Source organism: Dryobates pubescens, chromosome 1 (assembly GCF_014839835.1).
Source record: "Dryobates pubescens isolate bDryPub1 chromosome 1, bDryPub1.pri, whole genome shotgun sequence".
NCBI classification, from domain to species: domain Eukaryota; kingdom Metazoa; phylum Chordata; class Aves; order Piciformes; family Picidae; genus Dryobates; species Dryobates pubescens.
Window position 1 is genome coordinate 16,914,352 of NC_071612.1, and position 19,738 is coordinate 16,934,089.

At 43.2% G+C, this 19,738-nt stretch overlaps 1 protein-coding gene across 1 annotated transcript; it reads left to right on the forward strand.

Annotated features, from left to right (window-relative positions):
• Nucleotides 1-1,170: 1,170 nt before the first annotated feature.
• CENPU (centromere protein U) lies at nt 1,171-19,638 on the forward strand. Its single transcript, XM_009910878.2, has 11 exons — nt 1,171-1,312; nt 2,440-2,554; nt 3,698-3,803; nt 4,931-5,033; nt 12,670-12,736; nt 13,734-13,851; nt 14,729-14,807; nt 15,725-15,772; nt 17,078-17,139; nt 18,355-18,511; nt 19,216-19,638. The coding sequence occupies exons 1-11, from the start codon at nt 1,262-1,264 to the stop codon at nt 19,351-19,353; spliced, it is 1,044 nt and encodes a 347-aa protein (XP_009909180.2). The 5' UTR covers nt 1,171-1,261; the 3' UTR covers nt 19,354-19,638.
• Nucleotides 19,639-19,738: the final 100 nt, after the last annotated feature.

Genomic DNA, 19,738 nt, shown 5'->3' on the forward strand with positions numbered 1-19,738 from the left:
TTTTTATGGCATGCTCTTACAGCAACTAGTATTTTTGTATACTCTGAATTGCTTCTTACCTGCTGCTGCATTTTTTTTGACCTTAGGTTTCACTTAAGTTTGCAAAAATTATCTCATTCACTTGTTTCTGGGTAGGTAGAAAGTGTCTTGACCTGTTCCTGTAATGCCTCCTACCCTCACTTCGTGGCCCGTATACAGCAAGAAAAGAAAATGGGGGTTTGTGTTGTGGGTTTTGTAGTGTAGATAAATCAGGTAACAGCTGCGGTCAGCACTCGAGCAGGCTTGGGCACCGGGGAAAAGGTAAAGTTTAAAAAAAAAACCAAACCAAAAAAACCAAAACCGTTCTTTGGAGGCTGGGCGGGAAAGGGAGGAGGATGTCAAAAAAAAGGGGCAGATGCCACCGTACGCTCTCAGCACTCCCTTTTGGAGTGGTCCGGGGGCGGAAGGGAGGAAGTGCGTGCGCAAGCGCGTTACCAGAGCCGGCGCCAGACGGCTACCTCCACACCGCCTTCCCCCAGCCCCGTGGAGCCAGCAGTTCTTCCCCTGCCTTCCGGCCGCTCTTCACCGCTGCTGCCCCGCACAGGCCTCACCCGCGGTAACCCCCTGCCACTTACTCCCTGCGCCCCAGCCGGGAGCGGTAGCTGGAGCCGGTGCCAGCCAGTGCCACGGCCGCGGCGCCTCCGCCGTTGAGCCGCTTCCTTTTCCGGCGGCGCGCCGCCTCGTCGCACCGCCCCTTTCCACCGCCCCTTTCCACCCGTTTGGAATTGCGGCGGGAAGGCAGCGCCGCGGTCGGCGGCTGGGCTCCCTGAGGCGGCCGGGCCGGGGCGAGGGCTGCTGCTGTCCTTTGCGGAGGCGCTTGGGCAGCGCGAGGCGGGACCGCCTCCCGCCTTTTGGCTGCCGGGGCGGCGGGAGCTGCGCCGCGCCGCTTTGGGTTCCTGGCGCTCGGATGGTGCAGGGGGCCTAGGGTCTGCTACAGGCAGCGGCAGAGAAGAAATGAAGGTGTAAGTAGCGTTATGCGTTGTCTTGCTTTATCTTGCCTGTACAGGATCCTGGTTGCGAACTTCACGGGCTGCGTAAGCCTGGCCCGGTCACAGCGAGTTTTACTGTTTGGGAAGTGAGTTGCACCTAATAACGTCGAGTTAACCGAGGCTTCTCGCTCTTTCCCAGGTACTGAGGCAGAGAAAGCACAATTGTATCGCGGACAACTTTTCGGTAACTTTATCCTCACTTGTGTGTTCAGCAGCATATACTGAACAGTGAAATGTCCTCAAAGAAGGAAACGAAGAGAAGCCATTCTGGAAAAAAAGTAAAGGTAACGTTCGCTGGGCTGAGCAGAATTAAGCCAGCAAGTGTTCTCTTGCTTTACTGTGCGTGCAGGGCATTCGCTTCAGTGGATGCGAGGGTGTGGTGTCTTCTGTGGAGACATTCAAAACCCACCTGGATGTGTTCCTCTGTGACCTGCCGTAGGTGATCCTGCTCTGGCAGGGGAGTGGGACTAGGTGATCTTTCAAACTCCCTTCCAACCCCTAAAGTTAAAGTGTTTTAACTTGGGGCTTGGTCGGGCACTGTGTGGTACAGGCCTTGCTGTTGCAGTCTTGAAATAGGGAGGTAGTTCCATGTAGGTATTCTTGGTTTTTTTCTTTCAAGAGTAAGTGCATCATCAGGCAAGATGGACCAGTGACTTTTGAACAGGCAAAAGTCTGAAAGCAGGCTTGTTTGGAGAGATGAGTTTATAGAGGGAATAGTTGACGTGTCAATATTTGGTACCATAACAAAACTTGTGAGGCATTGCTAAGTGCTGGTAGAGTTAAAAGCTTAATAAGTCAGTGTGTTCTGGTTATAATTCTCTTTCCCGGCACACACGCAAAGCAGTGAGGAAATTCAATCCCACACTTTACATTTACAATTTTTTATATCTATCTATCTAAAAATATATATTATTTACAAATATTTCACAAAGTAGTGTCATTCTGCTCTACCCTTCTGCTTTACTGAAGTGCCTGTACAATACTTGCTTTATAAATTCCACTTCTTACACAAAATCAGGTTATGGCTTTATTTTCTTTTAATTAAGTGAAAATAATTATGTAATGTAGGGATAAAAGGAGAAATATCCTAACACCTGAGAAGAAAAAGGCCACATATAGAAACCAGGTATTAGACTGTTAGGAGATTTCTAAACTGAGACACGGTTTTATAAACTATGATGAAGCTTGTACTACTGTGTGGTATCAAATAGAAGCATATATCAGGTTTATACTGTCCCTTCTCTTAGATGAAAAAAAACCCCTACACTTCAAATACTTGATATTGTAGCTTAGTCCTCGAGTCCTGATGAAATGTATTTCTAGTCATACATTCTTGAAATTCATTGTCACATTTAATCCGGTTTACACTCGAAACCCTGATGAACTAGTTGTTAATTTCATACCCATCTAGAGACACAGCACCAACTCCCACCCTCAGAAATTACCACCACTTGAGGAGCCAGATGTCTCAACGATACTGAAGGTGGCAGAAGCAGGTCAGCTTGAGGAACTTAGCGATTCCTTTGGTTAGTATTAACCTAAATGTCCTTTAATCAATGATTTTCATGAATAAACCATATGGGCAAGATGTTTCAGTTCTTACCTAGGTAATGGTGTTATTTCTTTGCCAGAGAAAGTTATGGCCAGGAGTGACAGCTGTTTTTTGAGGTTGGTGTCATTTTCTGTCATTTAGGAAGTCACAGGTATAGTGCCATACTACGTGGAAGTAAAGTCAGTGGAAAAATACAGGCATTAAAACTACTGTCATGTTTCACACAGGATTTGTGCAGTGTATACTGGAAGAGAATCCGTTTAGATAGAATAGCATCATATCACAGTTCAGTCAGTGTAGATGCCCCTGTGTCAAGTCCTCTTATTAAATATAGGTCATATAGGAGTTGTAGAGAAAGTGCTTAGAGCTATTTCTCATCTGTAATAGTTAGTACTCTGAGAAAATTGTAGGGATACACATGTAACTAATAGAAATAGCATTGAAAATGAACTTTAAAGACCAATATAGTAAAAAGGTTGTCATAAGGGAAAGGCTGGAAAGTGGAAAGCTCTTCTTCACTTCTGTAGCATGTATTAAAACTGCAAAAAGGATGCTCACTAACTCCAGTGTAAGCTCACACTGAATTTTTGTGGCAGTGTGCTTGAAGAGAGAAATTTATATTATGGAAGGTGTACTAAACCCATAAAGTTTTGAGAGTTCTAATCCATTTTCATAGCTACTTTCAATATTTGCAAGAGTCCTGTAGCGGATGTAACTGCTAAACATCCATGTTACATATTAAATAAACCCTAAAATTTGGAAAGCAATTGTTTAAAGGTGGAGGAGCTTGGTGTGTGCCATAGGAAGGAGAGACTTTAAATGACATACAAGATATTTCGCTTGTTCTATGCCATATGTATGTACTGAGCTTTCCTGTCCTTGTGGTTTCAGTTTGTAAAGGAGGATGAGTACAGAAACCATGACACTTCTAACTGTATGGATTTTTTTTTTCCTAATCCTGAAATGATACTTTTAATAAGACTTCCTTTGTGCTAGTGAACAAACCACAAATACTCTTAACTAAACATCTAATGGCAGACAGTGCTAGCATGTCCATGCTCTTTGCCCGATCAGATGGGAAACAATTTTCATGCAGCTTATTTTCTGTTCTTCATAGATCACCCATTGCACAGTACTGCTGTAGATGCTTATGGAGAGGAGCATTCAGACAGTGAGTCGCTTGGTCGTGCTTCAGCACCACTGAGGAAACGTGCAGAAAAAAGGTTAGTTCTCCAAATGCTGCTGTCTCAAGTTAAGAAGTGGGAAAACTGAAAAATCGTGAAAGCCAGTTAAATTATATGTAGCAAAGAAAATTAGTTACAGAACCTTTTAATGAAAATTTTAGTATATTTCTCATTTGTTAAATTTGTTTAAAATCTGAAGTAGCTGTTGAATGTAATAGCGAGACAGTAACAGTGCTTGTGTAAGAGTGTGTTTGAGAGGGTTTGCAGGTTTTTGTGTGTGGTGGTGTGGTTTGGGTTTTAGTTCCAACACCCCACCCCCCACCTAGAAAGCCTTCTCCATTTCTGCTAAAATAGCCTCAATAATAATTTTGTTTCTGTTTTGAGGTTTCTGCTCAATACAATGTCACTATCCCAGTGGTTGGTTAGTAATGGGTTTCTAAATTGCTGTGCAGGTCAGCTTGAGCTGGGTGCTTCCAAAGAGGGAACCTGAACAAAGAAATCCATTAGCATTTATACCCTTACAGACACTGCATTCAACCTTTCATGTGATCTTCACGTGCCTTTCACATGCCCTTTGGTCCCCCTGGTGATTCCGGTCTGAGATCCTCCAACACCTGACTCCTTTTTGGACTCCTTCACTGTCTCCAAGCAGCAGGCCATTATCTTGACTAGTTGCAACTGATGTTGATGGTTGTGGCCTTGAAGCTTCCTTATTTTTTGATTTATGCTGGTGTTTGACTAAGAAGTCACAGAAAGAGTGATTAGCCATTGGCATGGGCTGCCCAGGGAGGTGGTGGAGTCACCATCACTGGAGGTGTTTAGGAAGAGACTGGATGGGGTGCTTGCTGCCATGGTTTAGTTGATTAGATAGCGTTGGGTGATAGGTTGGACTTGATGATCTCAAAGGTCTTTTCCAACCTGGTTTATTCTATTCTATTCTCTTAAGTACAGTTCAGTAAACCCTAGTGAAAGTTCACAGCTTGTGGCCTAAGGCTTCAGCAGGTCTCGTGCTGAGAGAGTAAAGCTAAGCAACATGCTAATGCTCACAGCTTTTTATCTCTAAGTGATTCATTCTATTTAAAACTTAGTTGTTCAAGCTAAGTAACTAGTAGCTCTTAATACTCACTGCATAGTGGGTTTACATGTGGGTATTTTTCCTTTCCTAGTAAAAAAATGCGTTGCTCAAAAATACCTGATGGTGATGTTCAGAAAACCCACACATCTGGTCCTGAAGATACACCCACTAAGGAGAACGTGGTACAGAAAAAGGTGGGCGAGTATTAGCAGTCAATTTAATGTCATGCCTGCATTATACTCCATTATGAGTATACATTAGAGTTTAATAAAAACCCACTCAGTTTTGATTCAGTGTTTTTCTGCACTTTGACCACAATTAATGTGAAATGGTTTGGGCCCATTTTAGCTTCCAGGCATACAGAGGAAATTAACTCTGCAGACTTGAGAAAGCAGGCCTGTGATAAAAGAAGCTATGTGGTAGTGGTTTGTATAAAAGCTTTTTGCCTATCAAAATTTATTGGAATTGTCAAAAATCACATTATAAAATTCAATACAGTGGTAATCTTTTGTCAGTAAACTGCACTCTTACAGAAGAGCTACTGGTGTCAAAGAACTGGGACAGAATGTGGGTGAAGAGGAAAGTGCTGTTGGTCAGAGAACTGTTAATACTGGGCAGTGACTACTGAACTGCAGGTCCCTGTGCTCCTTAAAACGTTTCTACTCCCACTGCTCAGCCAGTGGCTGGCAGGTCAGTTTGTCAGTATGGACTCAGCCTCTGTGCTGTCATTCTGTGTGGTGGTTTGAAAGGAAAGGCTCTGCTTTCCCTCCCCCACTGAGAAAGAAACCACGGCTAAACCCAGTCGGAGAAATGAGAGTATATTTTACAAGGAAACAGATTCTATGTAACACAACAAACACAGGTATTTTACAGTATATACAGGAATATACAGCAAATGAACTCAACCAGAAACCAGACCCCCCACAGAGGGGGCTTCCCCCTGTGCCCCCTTCACCCCCCTACCTCCCTTCTCCCCCAAAGAGGTAGAAGAAGAGACGAGGACGGTTAACAGGGCAGGAAAGGAAGAAAGGCCTTGCACAGGAGTTAGTATCTTATCTTAGTTGGCCAGAATCCCAGAAGCAGATCCAGCCGAAAGGGACAGCGAAGGAAGGAAGACTGAGAGAAAGTTCCCAACTCCCCTGGGTCCAATCTCTCCTCCCACAATCCTACCAATGAAATTCGTTTAGAAAACCAAAATATTTTACAAACATTTAGCCAGTGTGCCCCTTCCTTAGAGGCACAGCGTCAAACGGCCACAATCCACCCCTTCTAAACAATTTCATTGGTCGTTCGCACTGTCCATCCAATCGGAAACAATATTTACAGTTCGTGAGCAAAGTTCATAGTCCGTTCCGGCTACACTCAGATGTAGATGATTCAGAAGTCCAAACAAGTCAGGAAATAAGAAAATGGAAACCAGCTTGTCTCTCTGTAGACGAAGTGAAGAAAAGGCAAACAGGAACACAGGGACTCTCAGTTGACTCAGGGCTCTCAGGGTTCGTGCACTATAGATTCCTCAGGGATTCTTCCTTTGGGCGCGTTGTAGCTATACAATAGTCTGAAATTAAGCTCTTTCAGCTAAAGTTAAATTTCGTTGTGGAATACACTGAATTTGACCATTCTCCTGCATTACCCAATAAGTGTGACCCGGACCTTCTGCTGAAACCACCCCTCGGACAGGTTTAGCCTCTCCCGAGGGTGAAAATACCCAAACAGTTTTACCTAACAAATTCTTTTCTCTAACAACAGGAACTCTATCACCTTCTACTCTCCGTAGCAGATCTGAATGTGCCGGTCCAGCTCGGTTCACTGAACCTCTACTATTCACCAGCCAGGTTGCTTGTGCTAAATGTTTCTCCCAGTTTTTCAAAGATCCACCTCCCATGGCTTTGAGAGTGGTCTTCAACAAACCGTTGTAGCGTTCAATCTTCCCTGCAGCTGGTGCATAGTAAGGAATATGGAAAATCCACTCAATACCGTGCTCTTTTGCCCAGCTCTTTACAAGGTTGTTCTTGAAGTGAGTTCCGTTGTCTGACTCAATCCTCTCTGGAGTTCCGTGTCTCCACAGGATCTGTCTCTCCAGACCGAGAATGGTGTTGCGTGCAGTTGCATGTGGAACTGCATAAGTTTCCAGCCATCCGGTGTTTGCCTCTACCATAGTAAGCACGTACTGCTTACCAGAACGAGAACGTGGTAGAGTGATGTAGTCAATCTGCCAAGCTTCACCATACCTGTACTTGGACCATCTGTCACCATACCACAAGGGCTTAATTCGCTTTGCCTGCTTAATAGCAGCACAAATGTCACAGTCATGGATGACTTGTGTGATAGCATCCATGGAAATGTCTATGGATCTGTCACGAGCCCATTGGTATGTTGCATCTCTGCCTTGATGTCCTGATGAATCGTGAGCCCACCGAGCTAAGAATATCTCACCTCGGTGTTTCCAGTCGAGATCAAGTTCAGAGTCCTTGTCTACTTGAGAAACTCTTGCAGCTAAATCTGCCTGGTGGTTGTGCCGCTGTTCCTCAGTAGCTTTGCTCTTAGGAATGTGAGCATCAATGTGTCTCACTTTCACTGGAATTCTCTCGATTCGATCAGCAATGTCTTGCCACAGGTCGGCTGCCCAGATGGGTTTTCCTTTCCTCTGCCAACCATTCTTCTTCCAGTTCTTTAGCCAACCCCATAGAGCATTGGCTACCATCCATGAGTCGGTGTAGAGATAAAGCTTTGGCCATCTCTCACGTTCAGCTACGTCGAGAGCTAGCTGGACAGCTTTTACCTCTGCAAACTGACTGGATTCTCCTTCTCCATCCTTCGCCTCTGCAACTCGGCGTGTTGGACTCCACACTGCAGACTTCCACCTTCGCTTGTTCCCGACGAGACGACAGGAACCATCTGTGAACAAAGCATATTTCTTCTCATCATCAGAAAGGTCATTGTAAGGAGGAGCTTCCTCAGCACGAGTTACTCTCTCCTCTGGAGGTTTAGCACAGTTGGTACCTTCAGGCCAACTTGAGATCACCTCCACCAGACCAGGTCTTTCAAGATTTCCCATTCGAGCTCTCTGTGTTATCAGAGCCATCCACTTAGACCAGGTGGAATCTGTAGCATGATGTGGTGTGGAACCCTTGCCTTTGAACATCCAATTCAAAACTGGTAATCTGGGAGCTAAGAGAAGTTGTGATTCAGTTCCAATCACTTCAGAAGCTGCTTTCACTCCTTCATAGGCAGCTAGAATCTCTTTCTCTGTTGGAGTGTAATTAGCCTCTGAACCTCTGTAACCTCGACTCCAGAAACCAAGAGGTCGTCCACGTGTCTCACCTGGAGCTTTTTGCCACAAGCACCAGGTTGGACCATTGTCACCTGCAGCCGTGTACAAAATGTTCCTAATGTCTGGACCATCTCGGACAGGTCCCAGACCCACTGCTTGTACCACTTCTTGCTTTATCTGGTCAAAGGCTGCTTGCTGTTCAGGTCCCCAGTGGAAACTGTTCCTCTTTCGAGTCACATCATACAGAGGTTTCACAATCTGACTGTATCCAGGAATGTGTAGTCTCCAAAATCCCACTATCCCCAAGAAACGTAGAGTTTCTTGCTTGTTGGTGGGATTTGCCATGGTAGAGACTCTATTTACCACATCCACTGGAATGTGTCGGCGTCCATCCTGCCACTGCACTCCCAGAAACTGGATCTCTGTGGTAGGACCTTTCACTTTGTCTCTCTTGATGGCAAAACCTGCATTCAGAAGAATGTCCATGATTTTGTTACCTTTCTCAAAGACTTCCTCAGCAGTTTTACCCCAGACGATGATATCATCAATGAACTGGATGTGTTCTGGAGCACCACCTTCCTCCAGAGCATCGTGGATCACTGCATGACAGATGCTGGAGCTGTGGATCCAGCCCATTGGCAGTCTGTTGAAAGTGTACTGGATTCCTCTCCAGGTGAAAGCAAACTGAGGCCTGCACTCCTCTGCTATGGGAATAGAGAAGAATGCATTAGCAATGTCTATGGTAGCATACCATTTGGCCTCTTTGGATTCCAGCTCATACTGGAGTTCCATCATGTCTGGTACTGCTGCACTCATAGGCGGAGTTACTTCATTCAGGGCTCGGTAGTCCACTGTCAGACGCCAGTCTCCATTCGGCTTTCGCACAGGCCACACTGGACTGTTGAAAGGTGAATGAGTTTTGCTGATGACTTTCTGACTCTCCAGCTGACGAATCAGATTCTGAATGGGCAACAAAGAGTCACGGTTGGTTCTGTATTGTCTGTGATGCACAGTCTGAGAAGCAACCGGCAACTTAATGTCCTGAATCTTGTGTTGTCCCACAACTGCAGATTCATCAGAGAGTTCAGGTCTAGCAGACAGCTTCAGCTTTTGTCCATCAATTTCTACAGAAGCTACTCCAAAAGCCCATTTGTAACCTTTAGGGTCCTTGAAACGCCCTTCTCTCAGAAAATCAATTCCCAAAATACAAGGTGCATCAGGTCCGGTCACAACTGTATGCTTTTTCCACTGCTTACCAGTTAAACTTATATTAACCTCTACTTTACTTAACTCTTGAGATCCACCAGTGACTCCCAGAATAGTTATGGACTCTGATCCCTGATAATTTGATGGCAATATGGTGCACTGAGCTCCTGTGTCAACCAAGGCCCTGTACTTCCGAAAGTGTGAAGTGCCAGGCCACTGGATGTACACATCCCAATAGATTCTGTTATCTCCATTATCCCTTTCCTCCCCCTGGCGGGAGGCAGGGCACCCCTAATTGTGGGGAACATTTCCACAGGTGCAACGAGCACACTGTGCAGTGTTAGAACTGGAGTCACTGTTGGAGCTGTCATTGTTGTCCTGGGGAACTGTGGAAGTAACAGCTACCCTTCTGGTATTGCTACCCTGGGTTCTGCCACTTTGCAGTTCCCTCAGTCTCCTGAAAAGATTAGAAGTTGGTTGGCCATCCCACCTGTTCATGTTCTCACCAAACTGATCACGTAGAATTATCCAAATGGTCCTACGTGATTGCCTTGGTGGTCTGTTTTGGTTTGGCCTGTTTTGGAATGACCTCCTTGGAGGATGTCTATTCCTCACAGCTGAAACCTGCACCCACCTGGAGGAAGAATTGGAATCATCTCTTTGTGCCAATTGGCATATGGAATCTTTGATTTCATCCTTCAGCTCTCTCATGCAATCCTTTATCTCACTAGACAGAGCTTTAATGGCTGAAACCAAAGAAACACGTGTCATGCTATCATCCAATTGTCTTAGTTGATCAGTGAATTGGCCAACCGTAGGAGGATCTCCACCATAATTTCTTGCCACAATTCTGCTTGCCAAAATGTTTGCATAATTGGAAGGAGCAAGTTTGATGAGCTTTTTAGCAAGACCAGCTGCCACAGGAATGTCATCAGGATTCAGAGTATCATGGTCACCATAGAGTATCTCTCTAATGGCAAACTCTCTCAGACGCTTAATTCCCTCATCTATGGTAGTCCAGGGCTTAGGATTCCATGGAAGATCATCTCGGGAAGGGTATCTCAGGGAAACCGCCATTAAAAGGCGTATCCACAGATTAACCTTACCGAGAATCCTGGCTAGATGTCTGTCTATTCCATTATCCTTTGAGAGAGTTCCTAGCTGAGCTGCTGACTTGTCTCCAACTATTAGAGCTGGAGCACCTGTATCATAACACCTAGCAAGCCAAGATAGGATGGGTTCCTTATCTGCTCTGAGGTAATCTTTGCGGACATTGCGAATCTCCTCCCTCGGTGACGAGCATTCGGTGATGTCATCTTGCTCTCCATCTATCACATCTTCCTGCACCTTTTGTCCCCATAATCCTGCTGTCACTCTCCTAAGGACCTCTTTAAGCTGAAAAGCGCCACTGCCAGCTGCTGTCTTAGCTGCATCTCCATCCTGTGATGATCTCAATAACTCAGCTATATCTCTAAGACAAATCTTCTCCTCATCTTCAGCAGGCACTTTCCTAGCAGAGGTTCCCTCACCAGGATCAGTCTCCTGCTCTTCTCCTCCATTAGCTCCACTAGCTCCTGGATCAGCTTTGGCCTTTCCACCTCTGGTCTTTAAGACTGCTACTTGTTTAACTGGAGCTGTGTTTGAATTTACAGCCATCCTGATAGAAGCTGACAGGTCCTGATCTAAATCAGCCGCCGTGGGGGCCCCTTCCGGTCCTGTCATGGCGGACGGAAATGACATTGCCTCACTACCGGTCGCCATCTTGGGAATGGGAGCCGCCCCTGGCTGCTTGCCAAAGTCATAGAGTGGAGCATTTAAGGCTGCTTTGCCAATAGGTTTTGCTATTTTTCTAACTGACGCAGCCCCTTCCTCGTCACTCGAGGACTCTGGGGCAGATTTAGAGGAACGCCTACGCTTCCTAGATTTTTGCTTAATCACAAAGCATGGTCGAGAAACCTTTTTCTCTATATATAGAGCCCACAGCAGACACACAATAATTATCAGCAACAGCAGGATTACACCCGTCAAATAAATCACCTTAAGATCCCAGCCAGCACTTAAAGTTACTCTTTGACCTCCTGAAGTGTTAAACTCCCTTATCTCGATCGGCAAAGTGGAAGACGTTCTATTGCCGTAATTAGTGAGCCGAAAAAAACCCAAACAGTGTTTATACAGCAGCTGGATCCTATGCATAAACCACAAATAGATTTTACGCATTAAATATTTACCTATCTGGTCTAACATCAACCCGATGCAGTACCGGTAGACCAACATGCCACAGAACGAGAAGAATAAACGTTCTAAAACCCAGAGCACCTTCATTTTGTTTCTCCGGCTGAGACAAGCAATAAATCAACTTAATTACTTAATTACCCGGCCCCACGTTGGTGAGCCAATAAAAAAAGAGTGCGTGGTGGTTTGAAAGGAAAGGCTCTGCTTTCCCTCCCCCACTGAGAAAGAAACCACGGCTAAACCCAGTCGGAGAAATGAGAGTATATTTTACAAGGAAACAGATTCTATGTAACACAACAAACACAGGTATTTTACAGTATATACAGGAATATACAGCAAATGAACTCAACCAGAAACCAGACCCCCCACAGAGGGGGCTTCCCCCTGTGCCCCCTTCACCCCCCTACCTCCCTTCTCCCCCAAAGAGGTAGAAGAAGAGACGAGGACGGTTAACAGGGCAGGAAAGGAAGAAAGGCCTTGCACAGGAGTTAGTATCTTATCTTAGTTGGCCAGAATCCCAGAAGCAGATCCAGCCGAAAGGGACAGCGAAGGAAGGAAGACTGAGAGAAAGTTCCCAACTCCCCTGGGTCCAATCTCTCCTCCCACAATCCTACCAATGAAATTCGTTTAGAAAACCAAAATATTTTACAAACATTTAGCCAGTGTGCCCCTTCCTTAGAGGCACAGCGTCAAACGGCCACATTCTGGTAAAAGAGGCCCAAGTAAATGTTACTGACCTGTCAGTCAGGAAATGCTTTCCTGCATTCTGCCTAATTGCCATCTCTCAGAATTCTAAGTGAGCAAATGTAGGCCTTTTTTTGGAAGTTAATCTACTTTTTATGTCACAGAAGGAGGATGCAGTCTCAGGCTGCGCCAGGGGAGGTTTAGGTTGGATGTTAAGAAGAAGTTCTGTACAGAGAGAGTGATTGCCCATTGGAATGGGCTGCCCAGGGAGGTGGTGGAGTCACCATCATTGGAGGTGTTCAGGAGGAGACTTGATGGGGTGCTTGGTGCCATGGGTTAGTTGTTTAGGTGGGTTGGATTGGTTGATGGGTTGGATGCGATGATTTTGAAGGTCTCTTCCAACCTGGTTTGTTCTATTATGATTCTATTATAAGGCTCTGAACACTACTCAAGTTCAAGTGAAAAAGAAGAGAACTTCAGAGAGCACATCAGACCCTTCTGGTAAAGCAAACTTTTCAGAACTTCTGTAGAGCTTTTCCTTATTCAAGATGAATGTTTTCCCATAACTCACAGGTTTTGTTTCTTGCATGTAGCAACATACTGCTTCTAGAAATGGGTGATTTTAGTTTCAGTTTTGCTATATACACTCATTAACAATTATTAAATTAAGGGACTAGTGTGCCACACAGCTTTGACCCCCATGGTTTGCATCCCTGGACTTGTGGTTTACTCTCCTGAAGGGGTAGAGCGTAACTGTGCATTATCCCCTCCATGCCACCTGATTCCCTTTGGAGGGAAGCCTGGGTCCATAAGTATGGAGCTGTGAGAAACTGCAGTACATGCCACCTTCTGGAAGCCTGGAACACCATCTGTGGGGCAGAATTTGGAGTGCCCCTGGCTTACAGTATAGGCACAGCTGTTAGTATAAAGATGTTTGAGGCAGGGAGCTTCAAGACAGTAGCATTTTTTGGTGGAGAGAAACTGTTCCTTGGGTGTCATCTTGCTTCCTTTGAGCAGTACCCTGCTACATTCAAGTACTAGATTTACATTTAGAAGTGTGTGAGGAAGCATGGTTGAACTGTTTGTGGAATTACTTAAGAATACCATTTACACCAAAATTTAAACATATATTTGTGTACAGCTATTTTTGGAAGCTCCTATAGCTTTGGTACAAAATGTACACAACAGCTCCTGGTTCTAGTAGCTTTTGCAGCACAAGTCTGCAGTACACTGAGCCATTTATCAGTTTACTAACATGCTCTTGAACTTGCTTGAAATGATGACATACAAGAAGTTGTACATGATTGTTCATCCAATTTCTAAAGTGTTCCCAGATAAATCTGTCCTAGTTTCTCAGCCAAAGTCAGATGACATCATTTATATATCCCTCTTACCAAGTTTCATATAAAACACTCACAACTTCTAGATGGTTATTTTAATAGCAGGCAGGATAACTTTTATTTAGAGTGTGTCCCTAATGTTGACTCTGTTGTTCCAGTGGAGAGCCCACTGTCTGTACAGGTTTGGTGTCCCAAAGAGCTGAAGAGATCTTCTAGAGATATTACAGAACTGGATGTTGTTCTCACTGAATTTGAGAGGATAGCAGAAAATTACAGGTAAATGTTTTTCTTTCCTGTGGCTGACTACTCAGTTTTAAAAACAAATTACCTGTGTTTTTGCTAATGGCTTGTCCTTTAGGGAATGCAATATTGTATATAGTTACACTCTGATGTTATTTTAATGACCATTAGGTTTCTGTGACACAACTTTTTTTTTCATATGTGATCTTAAGGTATTCTCCAGGGATTTGATATTTGTCAATGTAGAAGTCAAGCTATTGCAAGTATGTGAAAGGTCTGCAATTGCCTATGCTGCTCTGTGGGAACACCAGCGGCGAGCGGTGTGAGCAATCTGGCAGTGCAGGCCTAGAGCCTGACATGGTGGTAGGCCATGCTCAGCATAAGTGCAGAGCCAGCTAGCAGTATGCCAAAACAGTGGTGTGCCTGCAGCACTGTAACTAGAAACATAGTAAGTTATCTTGGGACAGCAGGACATGCACCTGCATCAACAAACCTCGCGTGTCATCCATAGCTGGACCAATAATCTATAATAGTGTGATGTGTGGTCACTCATAGGGGACCAATGAGTCCATGCCAACAAGGCATGCCGAGGTTATATAAATTGTAGCAGTTTCCTTGCTACGCACCTCTTCTTCTTTTTCTGCCTGTCCTGTCTCCTCTCCTTCCATGCTTTGCTGTGCCATGCTTTCACCATAGGCCTGAGCCGTAGGCCTGCAATACTGGAACAGTAAAGGATCAGTACCGATCCTATTGGTCAGCCGTATTGATTCCAAGAACCTCCGTCGTCGCCATATCTGGCTAAACTGCTCACTGCTTAGCACTGGGGTTTATTTATTACTCCAATGAATGGTTTTGGTTGAGATTTCTCCTTTACTAAACCAAGAGAGTTATTTTGTCTCTCTAACTTCTCTAGACAAAGCATAGAATCAAGCATTTGCAGAAAAGCTATCAGTGACTTCTGTTCTGCTCTCAAGGACCAAATCACTGACCGTGTAAGTACACCATGAATAAAATCAACTTCATAGGAGTGATTATAGAGCTGAATATTACATTGGAGTCAAAATGCCTACGGGTCTATATTTTCTTGATACATATATTGCATGAGGCTTTTATGATACCACAGGTTGTGGTTTGCTGCCTCTGCTGGCTCTTATGAGAATTGCTTTTAGACGCAATACTGCTGTCATATATACCAGTATGTTGTGGAGTTGTCAGCTTTTGAGAAGAGGGAACCAGTTAATAATCCTGAAGTTTGTCACATCTAAAGCATTATGTAGTAAAACTGGAGAGCTGCGTAATTTGGATGAGCAAACAGTTATGTCAAACACTGTTGTAAAAGCTCATGGACTAGAGTTTTGGAAGGTTGGTGATTTCATCTTCATCCTGCATCTCAGTAACTTTTCTGTAGGGGCCTCTAGCACAGTTCAGAGAAAAATCACCCTTTTTTAACTCACAGTTTGAACCTAACAGTACAAAGTTGATTAGCTGGGAACGCTGAGATTACTTCTCAGTAATTACAATGAGTAAGATAAACTTTGCAGGAGTTGTGGTAAATACTGGATAAGTACTAAAACTGTAGTTCTAATGATTCATTAGAATGAGCAAGTTTTAAAATTACTATATTTATATATTTTAATAGAAAAATTAAGCTAGGTAATATTACACTAATTGCTACAAGGAGTATTACTTACTCTAACTGGTACCAGATGACTAATTTTTTGCAACAGTCTTCCTCTGACTGATACATAACCAATACACCTGCAATTTCCTTTGAATCAGGTTTGGTTTGGTTTGGTTTATAAACAGCTTTGTATGTTATTCCCAAGTGATTCTTGCAACCGTGTGTTTAGGGGGATGGAGATGAAATCAAGGCCCATAGTCAATCTGTAATTCTTCTTTTCTGCTGTAGATCATGGAAGCCCAGGAATTAAAGAATATGAAGAAAAAAAATGCTAAGGTAAATACATACATATCACTAGATTGTACATCATACCGAGGTGGGCAGTGACACTTCAAGAAATGGACTAGAAGAAATAAAATAATTCCCAAAGAAAGTGTACAGAATCAACTGTACACACGGGATAGGGAGCCACCAGAGGTTTGCTTTCTTGACAAGATGTAACTTTGTTGGAATGCAAACTCCATCTGTATCTTGCTATACTGGCATAAAAGAAGGAATGCATGATAGGATGTGTAAGTCTCTCTACATTTTAAATGAGCCCTGGTGAGGCCTCTGGAGAGCCAATTAAATATTGAGAGGTAACCTTCAAGAAACATAGATGAATATAAAATCAGGAGAGCAGCAAAGATGGTGACCTGTGAGGACAGAATTGGATTGCTTAGTTTAAAAGAGAGAAGTCTCAGGGAGCTTCATTCCCTAAATCTGTAAAAGTTCCTCTGCTCATTAAGAGCGAGTAGTAGTCAACTGAAAATGCTACAGGGGGAATGTTGGCACGGGGAGAAACTAGTGTAAGGGCAGAACAACACTGCGGTGGTTTCATCAGGAGAGAGGTAGATGCCCTGTGGCTGAGATCCTTAAGAGCAAGTTAGGCACTGCCTGCCAGAAACCTTCTGCCAAGATGAACATCTTCCAGAAACTTTTTACAGTGACAAAAGAGCTTTTAACAAGTAAAGTCAACAGAAAGCTAATTCTGGGAGGTAGCAATTAGTGTGCTAAAGCCTTGTTAATTTGAGATGATAGGGTAAGTTATTCTGCACATAAAAAATGAACATTTTAATACACCCAGCATTCACTGCTGCTCAGGCTTATACTTATTTTGCCTCTTATACAGTTGCTTAAAATCAGATTTGTAGTTCCTAGATGTAAATTCATGATTAGTTTTGGGCTTTTATTTTAACTTTGGTGTTGTATTAAAGAAAGCTTAATTCTGCTTAGTGCCTTAGCTATAGTAATCATCTTGAACATATATCTGGTTTCATCTGCATTTTAAAAACAAACAAAAACCTGCTGCAATTGGTCATGTGCAGCTCAAAATGTCACAACTTTCTTTGGTATGCTTGTAAAACCAGTGTTCCTTAAGAGAAGTTTTGGATGGAGATGAGAATTTCACACTTTAAAGAGCTCTAAAATGTGTGAAATACAAATGTCAGCTATGGCAGTTTATAAAGTCTGATATCTTGGAGTTTTCCACACCCAGAATCAGAAGCGTAAAACCTCAAAGAAAAAAAAAGCCAATGAAATTTGAGTTGTTGGCCTTTGAAGTCACAGAAGCTGTTTCAAAGACTCTTCTCACTGTTTCAGGTAATAGCAGAGATCAAAAAGAAGAGACAGCAACTGTTCCAACTCAGAGAAAACCTGATTGGGTACGTTTCTAATGAGATATAGTAATAGCCTGAAGAACTGACGGAGTCTGGTACTTTGTAGCTCGGAAGTGAAAGTAGCTTCTGTTGTTATTTCATTTTATTTTGATGAAACTCTGCTTGTGCTCTCTGTTGCTTTCTGTTTTTACAAAAGTACAGGATTACCTCTTCTTTTTGTATGTCAGTTGCCTAGATAGTCTTTTTTTGCAAGGTCTCTTAGCTAACTAGTTACTGGGGATGTTATTTCAGACCATCCCTCCTAAGGAAAACACGTTGCAACTGGAATTGCATAGGGGATTGATCATACATTTACAAAGGCAGTAAAGAGGGCTTTTTTGGTTCTGAGATGACAGGATGTCTTTCACCTTTGCAATTTGGCAGGGAAGCTTCCGAGTACATGGTTTGCTTCCATCTCTTGTGGCCACACAATTCCCCTTCTCTTAACTTGGCATTACTTTTGATTACCATTTAGATACAGAAATTATGTTCTTAGGTAAGTTCTTCCAAAATCCACTTGCTTACTAGTGACAAGCTTTATAGTGAAGTTTATGCTGTAGGGAACTGTGGGCTTGGGTCTACAAAGGCAGATAAAAAGCCCTTTCTCTCTAGCCATGAGAGTGTTTGGTGGTTGGTGGTTGTTTTTTTCTTTGCAGTATTATGGACAAACTTCACTCTAAGAAATAGAGGTATCCCTCAGTGTGAGGGTTTGAATCCCCTCACAGATGAAAGCTGTCTTCACATTTGTTTATTTCTTGTTTTAATTCTTTGATTGTCTTAAAAGTGTTTTTTACTGCCACAATGTTAAATGAAAGTGGATGTCTGCATTCAGTTTTTGCAGTGGTGTTTCAATGGGTTTAGCCCTCCAGTTTGTTTAGGCAGAGGCATAGGTGCTTTGTGGATCCCCAGTGTTCTTCAGTGTAAGAACCAAAGCAGAGCACCAGGTACTTCAGCTTTTTGAGTGACTGTCTTAGGTGCTTGACTGGCTGTATTGTCAGAAACAGAGAGATGTGGAAAAAAGTGGGCTGGGGGTTGCTGGATTTGCCCCCCTGCTCTTGTTTAAATAACATGCCAGTTCTAATTAAACTGGAAGCTGTACTAGCATACACCTTTGTATTTCTGACCAACCTTTCCCTTGAGTTTTCTTCAGAGGAAAGATGTTCACAGTAACTCATTCAATAAACAAGCAGATAGAGTCCTCAAAGCCTTGATGTTTTTCAGAGCTGAACCACAGCTGGTACAACTACAAAGAGAATATGCAGAGCTACAGGAAAGGAAATCCTCCTTGCGGCAAGCAACTGAATTAGTTACTGATTTGAAAGAGCTACAGCATGACTGTTTGGATTATAGAGAAGAAAACCCAAAAGCAAAAGTGGTAGTAAGTACCTATTTTGCATGTGTTTCTGAACTGTTCTGGCTCAACACCACCCACCCCTCTGCTTTCCCCGCCCCCCCTTTTTTCCAGCACTGATGGCTATTTCTCTTATGTTTAGCTTTTTATTAAATAGCAATATTTTGTTAATTGCCTTTGAAAAACCAACTCGAGAATCATTGCTGTAACTGTATTGCAGTATCTCACCCTTTGTCTCACAGAAAGGATTCTGATACTTTGCTGTCTATGTCCAGGAATTCCAAGGACTCAGAAGCATAGTAGTTGTTCTCAGGTCTAACATCTTTTACAGAATTAGAAAAAAAATAGCAGTGAGAAAACAGTTTCTTTATTCTGTTACTGTTCAAAGGTGGGGGAGACTCTGGTACATACATGTCTGTTCCATAAGATATTTAATGTTGAGAACAGTACTTCTGTTCCATGGCCAGAGTAACTTCTTATGTAGTCTTGGAACTCCTTCCCTTTGCTGTGGCTTATGACCTGGTGTCCTGTTTTCTGTTGACAATGCTATGTGCCTGCCATGTGTAAGGGAAATGCTGCCATTTCAGGAGACTATCTAGTGCTGATTGTTCTTCAGTTTTAAAAGTCACGTTGTACCACTTCAGACAGAGGAAAAAATACAGAAATTTAAGTGATTCTGTTTTTTTCCCCCAAGGGTTAAAAAAATGTTGCCTTCTATTTCCTTACTACAGTATGGAACTTCCAGCCTCCCTGCTCTTCTGGTGGAGTCACGGAGAATTCTAGGAGCAGAAAGACATTTTCAAAATATTAATATGAAACTGGAAGAGGCTTTGGCTGTACAAAGAGGGAAGTTATCAAAGAAACCTTGAGTGTTTTTAACAGACACTTGCACATTGGTTAGGCACAATTATTATCATGGGCAGTGCTTAAAGCTTGTTTATTCACTGTTGCTCTGTTTTGCTTCAGTGTTTAAAAGAAGTCAGTGATTTAATCAGATTGTCAAATAGTCTGGGTGAGAACTTCCTCAGCATGTCAATGGAATCAATGATGTAGCAATTCTAGTTGGAGCCATAAAACATCTGTGCTCCTTTAACCAATGTTGGTCTTTAAGCCCAGGCTATTAAGGTAAGGCAATTCAAAAGAAACACAGACTTTGAACCTTGATAGATAAAATGTTTTATTATATTTGTATTTGCAATAAACTTTGAAATAAATACTGTCCTCCCATTTCTGGAAGTAAATAAAACTCTTAGT